Here is a 10942-nt window from a genome sequence, read left to right on the forward strand (position 1 = left end):
AAAAAATAGGAACAACAATGGGCCTATGGAGGACTATTTGTGCCAAAATTAAATGATAAAAAACACAATAAATTAGATGGCTAACTATCCTTAGCTTGTTACTTATAAACACAATTATACATAACATAAATGATTCTGTTAGCTGGCTAATGTTAGTTATGAACTATTGACAGCCACTCTCATAATACTTTATAATACTTTTACCATGTGATGTGATTAGTAGGAATAGTACATCTAATATCCTGGGATGAGTAAATATAGTTGACGTTTAGATTTCACTAGGGTGGTAGATCGCAATTTCACAAGTTTATAACCCATGTAATACATTTGATTTTAATGTTCCAGCTGGTACATTGATGGGTGGCCATCCTGGGGGAGCAGAGGGGTGAAATACGAACTGAGATTTCAGGGTTAGCGAGCTAACTTAAGCTCTAAATCTGGCCTTTCCTTATTACAACCTGACCCACTTTAAATCAGGGTACATTGCCATGGTAACACATGCTGCATGGCTAACCTTGTCCAGGGCAAATTATGTTCAGGCTATCAGAGTGAAAGGTTTAAACGCACCGCTGTTTCATCAATCAACTCCTTGGAAAAGTGCATCTCCATTCCTGGAGTATCCTATGTTTTCACAGGGCGGAGATTATTTAGAGACCGGATTAGTCCGCTGGCTTTCTCAGAGGATACACTAGGCTATACAAAAGACAAAGCAACACAGCAGGCTACATATGCAAGCTTCACGGTTAATGTCTGCATTTATATAGCGCCTTTATCCAAAGCGCTGTACAAATGATGCTTCTCATTTACCCATTTACCCATTCACACACACACTCACACTCTCATACACCAACGGCGATTGGCTTCTATGCAAGGCACCAACCAGCTTGTCAGGAGTAATTGGGAGTTAGGTGTCTTGTTCAGGTACACTTCGACACATCCAGGGCGGGATTAAACCAACCCTCCGACTGCCAGACAACTGCTCTTACCTCCTGAGCCAATGTCGCCCCATGAACCCTATGCATCCATATCTACCCTTAATTATGGGTAGTTTAATGAGTAAAGGCTGTTTTAATTACTCATTAAAACAGCCTTTAATGAGTAATTTTTTAAGTTTATGAATGAACTTCGGTGTGATTGCTACAGGCAATAGCCTATTTTAAATATCCTGTATTAAGTTTAAAGTTTAGGAGCTTTATAATTTGTTGCATTAGAAATAAACTGTACTAATTAGTGAGAGTATATTTATTTGTTAGTAATTGTAAGGTAAATGAGTTAACTACTAATTTACACTAATGGCAAATTTTCATAATTGGCTCACCGTTCCGAGGGAGGGACTTGGCAGGGGGTAGCCACGTACAACAGTGAGATCACTAAATCCATCTGGGCTACCGAGGGACTGGGTCGTAAACGGTGCATCCCCAGCCAGTCCATGCTCTGCTGCTATAGGCTCATGTTTGCAGATACTGCCACTTTTATGGGAAAGCACAGAGTTGATTAACATAGCCCAGTTATTCACTTAGCAAGTTCATAACCACCTTCATTCTACCATGAAATACCCCCCTGGTCCTTGAGTGACTTGAGTCCTAGCAAAATATTGCAGTCATATAGGCCAGAGATCATTGCAATTTTCTCAATTATTATTTAATTTGCTATTATATGAACATGCAAATGCAAGCTAAAGAAACAGTTTGTTCTATTGGTGGCCCCTCTAAATGTCCATTGGCTATTCATTCCAAGGTGCAGTGCCTTTTAAGTTTCCCTGTTTGTGCACAGTGGAGGCTATAACTTCTTGATCTGCAATACTATTCAGGATGATAGTTAATATGTCAGTTATGTATTCAGGCATTCAACCATAGTGTTCTAATAAAGGGTCCTCAAAATCAATTCTGAAACACACAGGCAGCCAGGGTAGAGATGAGGAGCAAGTTCCAAGGAGCAAGTTGTGGGATTTTAATGGATATCCACATTATTTATTACTTTATTATTATGCATATATAGGTTCTTGTTGGGTATGCATGACTACAGCCTGCACTTGTTATCTGAACAAATTATTATCGGTATCCATTCTTCCAATTAACCAAATCTCTCACTTGCGTTTAGCTATCTGACCTAGAGCATAATGAGTTGTTCATTTTCTGAATCCCGTTAATTATTTGTTGTTGACCACACCGTGACTCATTGCAAAGCTCATCTGAAGTTTGAATGGTAAAGCCAGCTTATTCCATCAAACCCAATTTAATGCTCCACTGCCCTCTGTTTTCTGACACATTTCATTTTAACAAGCAGACTTGCAGCAGTGAACAAAATCACACCTAAAGCAACTATGCAGCAAGCCCATGTTTAATTTAAAACAATGATATGTCCCACAAAGAACAAATAAGGTCAGGGGTGCACAACTATTGGTCCTGTCTGTGAGTTGGTTTTTGTTCCAACCCAGAAATAACAAATGGTTATTTTTCAGAAAATTCTCTGAATTATGTTGGTTCACTCCTGTACTTGAGCTCAGTATAATCTTTAGGATACACTTGATGTCTGCAGCTGTAGCATATACAAATGTCTGATCAAGACATTAATTAGCTCATTAAATAATTAAGTGCAGAAGTTGGCACAAAAACCTGAAGTGGATCGACCCTTGCTGTGCACCCCTTAGGCTAGTTTTGGATGAGTTCATGGACTGTTCTTGAAACCGAGGCCACTATTAGAAATATGACACTCTGCTGCCCCCTACTGTTGGAACATTGCAAGTATTTCAGACAGCAATGGATTAGAGTGCTCACATTTGCTACCTGGTGGTGGTGGTGCAAACAATGTATAGTTACTGCCAACAAACAAAGATATATGCAAATTTGCCACTGGCTGGCAGATCTCTGAAACATGAAACCACAGTACTGTATTATAACAGACATCTTCATTTAGGACAGCTCTCCGAAGTTAGTGTGTTTGTTGACTCCAATGTGGCACACTCTCATGAGCATTCATTCAAAGAAAGATACATTTGAGATAAGAATACAAAAATGTTCTTCATGAGGCCCACTATTTCATCCCGCACAATGCCGCCCTCAAAATAGAACTCCACAAGACTCCTTACGAGCATATAGCCGTGGGTTATTGGTGTAGATTCTTAGTCTACAAGGAGTGGGTTTGTGCTGTTATAAACACAATCCTTAGGCCAATAACAATCATTACATGGAAATAATTTTGACCAAATATGCCTGAATATTGAGTTTGACATTGAGTTTGGCCCAGTTGCATTAGGTCGGACTGTCACCAGGATAAGCCACAATGGAAGTTCAATAGAGACCTGGCAGTAGAACTAAAACATGTACTTTGTAATTAGTACTTCAGTAGTATTGAATGTGTGTTTGTGTGTGCATGTATGCTTTTAATAGCTAAAAATACAAATAATTTAAATATTCAATGAAAAAATGTATCCCTGATATAATTTATTACAAAATATCGACATTAAGAGGAAACATGTGGAACTGATATGAAAATGCTATTTGTTGGATTCATGCATTCCGTCTGGGTGACCCTTGGCCCTGCCTCTAGCAAATTCAGCCTTCAACAGTCAACTGTTCTCATGAGTTAATGGATCAACATCATGAGTTAATGGATCAACAGAAAACCTATTTTAAAGAGTTGATTGATCAGCAGGAAAAGTCCTACAAAATGTTTATGCAGTTGATTCTGGACTCAACAAACAAAAGGGTTGATGACCTTGTCAAAGAAGTACAAGAGTTAAAGTGCAGCCTTCAATACTCCCAGAAAGAAGTTGATGAGCTCAAGAAGGCCAATACTACTAACAACAGTGCCTCTCAGTCAGTCTCTACTCTACTTGAAGAATACAAAACAACCCTTGACAACCTTTCTTCTAAAGCTGATTATCTGGAGAATCAGTCACGAAGGAATAATATTGTGATTGATGGCATTCCTGATGTCAATACAGAGTCATGGGATGAATCTCAGCTCAAGGCTAAGAAGCTACTTGCAGACCACCTCAAGATGGACCCAAAGCTGGTGGAGATCGAGCGAGCACACCGAACGGGGAAGTTCACAGCCACTGGGCATCCGAGACCTGTAGTCGTCAAGCTACTGCGCTACAAGGACAAGGAGGAAATCCTAAAGCAAGCAAAGAAACTGAAGGGGACTGATTTCTTTATCAATGAGGACTTCTCAGAGAGAGTCCGCCAGAAAAGGAAAGACCTGTTGCCACAGCTCAGAGATGCACGTAAGCAAGGGAAGTTTGCTTTTCTCAAGTATGATCAGCTTGTAGTGCTCCCTCCACGTAAACCTCGTAATGAAGTTTCCAATGAAGTTTCCAATGGCTGAATGGACACCTATTCATTTATCCTTTATTTTTCTTTCAATTGATTATTTTATTTTTATTTTTTCTATTTTCCCACTATGTCTTACACTGATGAATTATTGAATGTCTCACATTTACTTGATGAGGAACTTGATTATACTACCTTCTCTAACCAACATCTCTCATCTTTTGTTAATGCTGACCCTGATATCAACCTCAGTTATGGTTCTAGTAAGAACTCATGTAGTTATTTTACTACAGAGTCATTTAATACTCTTGTTAAGGCTACCAGTCCTAATGAATCTTTTTCTTTTTTTCATTTAAATATCAGGAGTTTACCAAAACATTTTGATGATCTCACCAATTATCTTTCTTTATTTTCCATACAATTCAAGGTAATTGCCCTAACAGAAACATGGTTAACTAGTGAGAAAGTGTCTCTTTTTAACATTCAAGGCTATAATCATATTCCTTGTTACAGGCAAGACAGGATTGGTGGTGGCGTATCCCTATTTCTGCAGGATCAACTTAAATTCTCTTCACCCTGACCTAGAAATTTCACTAGGCCAGGATGCTGAAGCTATATTCATTGAACTTATTACAGGTATCCAGCAGAACAATGTTATAATTGGTTGCATTTATAGGCCTCCTAACTCCAATCAAAACTCATTTATTAAATGTCTTACCGCTACTTTGAGCAAAATTTCATCAGAGAACAAAAGTTGTTATCTCTTGGGTGACTTTAATATCAATCTAATGCACCCCCAATCCTGCACTTTTGCTGACCATCTGAGTGCCTCTGCCTTCCATCCTCTCATCACCAAACCTACAAGAATCACAGCTACAAACAAAACCTTAATTGATAATATATTTAGTAACTCAACTGATGGTCCTGGCATATCAGGTGTTCTATTTGCAGATCTATCTGACCACCTCCCTGTGTTCCATCTAGCACAGATTGCAAACAAGTGGCAGTATTTAGAAACTTCAGTCAGTCCAATATTAAAAGATTCATTTTGTCATTGAATGAAAGTCCATGGCATTCAGTGGAGATGGAGGGAGATGCCCAGAAAGCATATAATATATTTTTCCAATTATTTTTCAAACTTTTTGATATTGCATTCCCTTACCAGGAAACAAAAAGGTGTCAAAGAAAACCTAAATCATGGCTCACAAAAGGGCTAAAGAAGTCCATAAGAAAAAAACACAACCTTTATAAAGCATACCTTACCATCCCATCTCCTTTGAATCTCAAGTTGTATTCCTCTTATAGGAATAAACTTAATCATCTCCTACGAATTGCCAAGCGACATCATTATGAAACTAAACTTACAGAGTCTAGTAGCAATATGAAAACAACATGGTCAATTATTAAAGAGATTATGAATAAGACTCCTTCCAATGCAATATTGTGTCAAGAATTTCAAGATAGACAGGGAAATTAGTCAATAACTGATCCTGTAAAAATTGCTGATGGATTTAATGATTTTTTTGTCAATATTGGACCTCTACTGACTGATTGTATACCTCATAGCTCTATGTCATTCCCTGACATACAGACACCTAAACAATTCAAGTTCAGTCTGATTGAGATGTCAGAGCTAGAGGACATTGTATCCCAGCTCAAACCTAAGGGAGCTGGTCATGATGGTCTGAAGCCTAGTCTTCTCAAACAATGCTTACCTGTAATAATGAAACCTCTTCTTCACATATTGAATTGTTCTCTTTCTACAGGCCGTTGTCCCGATCAACTCAAGTGGGCCAGAGTTATCCCAGTACATAAATCTGATGAGATGTCTAAATTCTCAAATTACAGACCAATATCTATTCTGCCTTGTCTGACCAAAGTACTCGAAAGAATTGTGTACAATAGATTAACAGCTTTTCTTAATGAACACAATCTTTTATACACTCATCAATATGGATTTAGGGAAAAACATTCTACAGCGATGGCTCTGGTACAACTAGTTGATCGATTCTCAAGGGCCTTGGATAATAATGAATTTACTATTGGCGTTTTTATTGATTTATCTAAAGCGTTCGATACCGTTGATCATGATATTCTGGCAAAGAAGCTGCAACTATATGGTATTGGGGGGACTGAGCTCAAATGGTTCTGTGACTATCTAACAAATCGCAAACAGTTTGTCTCATGGAATGGTACTGAATCTAGCTATAAGAACTTAACATGTGGTGTACCACAAGGTTCAGTACTTGGTCCGCTGCTTTTTATTATTTATGTTAATGATTTATATTTGGTTGCCAAAAATATGTTTTTTATAATTTTTGCTGATGATACTGATATGTTCTTGTCTGATAGAAATTATGAAGACCTGATTAGTAAAACTAACACTGAGCTTAGTAAAGTACATCTCTGGTTCCAAAAAAATAAATTATCACTCAACATCAAAAAAACATCGTATATGCTGGTCATACCAAAGAATAGACAAAAAACAACCCTTAATAAAGAGGTCTACATATCTAATCATTCATTAGACAGAGTGCAGTCCGCCAAGTTTTTAGGAGTCTACATTGACGAAAATCTAAATTGGAAAAAACATATATCATTTATCTGCAACAAAGTTGCCAAGAATATTGGTATCATCAGCATCATCATCATAAGACACGTCTTACCTAGAAAAATTCTTATTTCTCTGTATTACACCTTAGTTTATCCTTTTCTTTCCTATTGTAATGTAGTATGGGCAAGCACCTACAGATCAAACCTTAAACACCTTTTTACATTACATAAGCGATTTGTTAGAATAGCTACTTTTTCTGAACCACGGGCTAGCTCGAAACCTCTGTTCCAAAAACTTGCAATTATGAATGTTTATGATATAAATGTGTATCAAGTCTGCTTATTTGTTTTCCAGCAACGAATGAATCTCTTGCCTCTTAGTTTCTGTAATATATTCTTTTCCAACAACCAAGTCCACAGTTATGCCACAAGACATTCTTCTGATCTCCATACTGCTTTCTTTAGAAGTACTCTTGGTCAATTTACTTTGCGATATCAGAGCCCTTGTCTTTGGAATCAATTACCCGATTATATTTAAAAAATTGTCTATTTATCATCCTTTAAGAAGAGTCTAAAAAATTACCTCATCAGCAATGTAACAGCAACTTTGTAACAATTTGTCTTATCTGTTAAGTTGTTCAGTGCTTCCAGAGTTGTGCGGTGGGCCGTTTTCGGGCTGTGGCGAGGAGTTTGTTGGGGTGGGCCCACATCCTGTTCCCCTGGCTGTCAGGGGCGGGATGTGGGTGCGCCCTGGTGGACTCTTTGCTGCGGCCCGGGGGTGGCCTGAAGCATAATTCTGGTGGGACTGGTTGTTTTACTTTATTGTTTTACTTTATTACGCTTTTATTTTGTATTGTGTATCTTACATGTATTTTTCTTTCTTTCTTTCACTCTTTCACACTTCTTTCTTTCTCTCTCTTTATCTCTTTCTTCATTTTATATTCTGTATAAATATTGTATATTGAGTTATTGTTCTCAATTATAATTATCTTTGATTGCTTTAAATAATAGTTAATTTTGTAGTTCTTTTTTCTATAATTTGTATGCAATGGTTTCTGACCATTGTGTCTCTTGGGTGAGGCTCCCATATAAGCCCAGTAGGGTTTCATGTCTCACCTTGCACATTTTAAACTGTGATAATCTCTTTTTTTTTGTTGTCTGTCTTTGCTATTGTGCAAAAAATAAAATAAAATAAAATAAAGGGAATCCAGATTTGCTCTGTAGCATTGGGAACAGTCAAATTCTCTTTCTCTCTCTCACTTACACAAACCGATGTGAATGCTAATGTAGCAGAAGTTCAGCAGGCTGAATTGATTCCATTCTTGATGTGGGAAAAGGAGTCATGCCCCACTGGTTTAGAGGGAGGAAACAAATGGGCCATGTTATTAGGCAGATCCTCTCAGAGGAGAGCAATTCAAGGAACACTTTAACTGGGTGAGTGTAACAACTTAATGAAAAGGAATAGGAACCATTCAAAGTAGTCACCAACTTCCCCAAGGACTAGCTGGCACCTGAGTGTTTTTGGCTAAAATTGGCCCAGGTTGTCAGACAAAAGACTCTCTGGGCCAATCTTGGAAAGGAAAATAGTTCTTAAATGACATTGTAATGTATTGTGAATGTGTCCTGAAACATTAATATCTTTAATATTAGTTGTTACAAACTACTAGGGGGTAAGTACTATTAGTATTATACTAGTACTGCAGACAGAAACACCTGGTTAATGAGAGACATCAGAGGAGAATGGCGAAGACTGGTCAAAGCTGACAGGAAGGTAACAGTAACAGTAAAAAATCTAATTAAGTCTAATAAATACCTAACAAAGTGCTTACTGAGTGTATAATGGGCCTACCTATGTCAACAAAATGAGTTGCAATGTCTTGGTTTGCTTCGATTTCAGAGAGAACTTATACTTCGATGGCTTCTTGTATCAGTGCCACTTGGTGTATAGTATCCAAACTTATTACACGGATTTGTTGAATTTTCGATTCTAATTGGTGAATTACAGCTTTCAGAAATAGCAGGTGCTGCTATGAATAACAGACCGTTGCTAGAAGAAGGAAACAGAGGTGAAAGAGGGCAATATTCCCATTCACCCAATCTGATCAATTTGAAATTATTTTTAAATCAATATTCTGAGCCAAATGATTGATTTCTTAGTTTGATTACTGATTGATTAGTAACTGTGATAAACGGGATAATATACAGTGAGCCGATCATAATTGCAATATAAACTCCGACAGGGTGATGCAGGTCTTGAATCACCCTGAAGGGGTTTATTTAGCAGTTATGACAGACTCGCTCTACATTATCCTTTACTTGAAATATTACTGAATTACAAAGTGAAAATGTGTTTAGACATTTTTGCAATGTATTAAAAATCTAAAATTGAAATCTCTCATTGACCTAAGTATTGAGACCCGTTGCTGTGTCACTCAAAATTGTGATCAGTTGCATCCTGTTTGCTTTAATTATCCTTGATGCGGCTAGAACTTGATTGGAGGCCACCTGTGGCAAATTTAATTGATTGGACATAATTTAGAAAGGCACACACCTGTGTATATAAGGTCCCACTATTCACACTGCATGTCAGGACAAAAACAAAGCCATGAAGTCCATGGCCATGAACTGTCTGCAGACCTCTGTGATGAAATTGTGGCGAGGCATAGATCTGAGAAAGGGTATAAAATAATTTCTAAAGAATGAGAAGCATAATTTGTACTCTTTTTTCCATTTAAAATGAAATCAAAAACACAATAACGTGTGCAAAAAGTAAACGGGTCTGAATACTTTGTGAAGCCGCTGTATATTTCTTTCCCCGGGGGAGCATTCCCCCTTGTCCCCTAGTCTGAAAAGGTCATACAAATGTGGGCCCAGCACTTGTGTTTACACAATACATTATTTTTAACCTTATTGTAATATCATTATTTGGCAATATTTCTGTGACTCATGTAGTGGATAAATAATTTTCTATATTTCATTATGAATTACTTCTGACTGTGAATGACCATTTGAAAGCACTTTGCCATTAATGTATTGTTGTTCTTGTTCCCCAGATGGTCCTGTTGGATCTAGAGGCCTAGTGGAAGTAACAGAGATGTGCACACAAGAATGTCTAGTGTTGGGCCATTCAGACAACTGTTGGATGCCACAAAGTCTGGGTACTTATCCCTCTAATTCATCGGATACCAACTTTGCCAATCACAAGGAGTGGTCCAAAGAAAAACTACTGACTGGGGGCAATCTGATGAGGACCTGGGATCATGACGGCTCTCAGGACCAGTTTAGGGATAGAAAGCAGTTTGGCAGTGCTGAAGGACATTTTAACAATGCTGGTCACATGACAGACATTCCACTGGCAAGCCTGAATTGCTATGAACATGCATCAAGAATGGACAGTCCATAGGAACACCAGCTTTAAAAAGTAATGGGTGAGGGCAATGTGGGCAATGATGCCATTGCTATGTGTTAGGTACATGTATCAAGTAGATCTCTAGATCTGTAGTGCTTGATTCATAAGTATAGTGTACTCTCTTAATGATGTCAATTCCATAAATGTTTAAAAAAATCTAAAGCTATCATTTTTCACAGACAGTGCCAGTCAGTTTGTCAGTGCCTCATGTCTCTCTCATGTGTCTTTTAAAACATGTTTTTTTGGGGGGTTTTTTCAAAATACACAAATATTGTAATTGTTGTTATGAGCTGTACTGTAGTAATAACCGAAGAAAAGTGAATTGTAAGTAAGAAAACCCTGTACTATTAACGTATATTGTTGAAATGTTTGTAAATAGGATAAATTCATATTAACCAATTTAATGCACCTGTTATCCATATATAAAGTACTGTTGGACCATGTTTTTCATTTGTCACATCTTGTTTATCTTTACAAAAAATGTAATCTTTTCTGTATTTCCATGACATAAGGAACTGTATGTTTACATAAAAAGCTTTTCACAAACACTTCTGTTGTGACCATTAATTATTTATGTTTAATTAAAATAAAACAATGGCTTGTTTTTATTTTATTTTTATTTTTTTAATTAATATTATAGTGAGTGCAGGAGCGAGGTATGTCCTCTAGCTGAACAATTTTGCAGAGAAACTGGATTTTTGACCCA

The 10942-nt window shown here is 37.4% G+C and overlaps 1 protein-coding gene across 4 annotated transcripts in view; it reads left to right on the forward strand.

The window, feature by feature from the left end:
- LOC133124376 (protocadherin-9-like) overlaps nt 1–10702 on the forward strand; it is a 132841-nt gene extending 122139 nt beyond the window's left edge. For 3 of the 4 annotated variants that reach the window (XM_061235526.1, XM_061235525.1, XM_061235527.1), the window contains one exon: nt 9881–10702. In XM_061235526.1, the coding sequence (XP_061091510.1) occupies nt 9881–10230 (350 nt within the window). In that variant the 3' untranslated portion in view covers nt 10231–10702. Of the gene's footprint in view, nt 1–9406; nt 9506–9880 lie in introns of those variants that run through there. The other variant, XR_009708311.1, reaches the window with a different exon arrangement.
- Nucleotides 10703–10942: the final 240 nt, after the last annotated feature.

Source organism: Conger conger, chromosome 3 (genome assembly GCF_963514075.1).
Source record: "Conger conger chromosome 3, fConCon1.1, whole genome shotgun sequence".
In the NCBI taxonomy this organism is placed as follows: domain Eukaryota; kingdom Metazoa; phylum Chordata; class Actinopteri; order Anguilliformes; family Congridae; genus Conger; species Conger conger.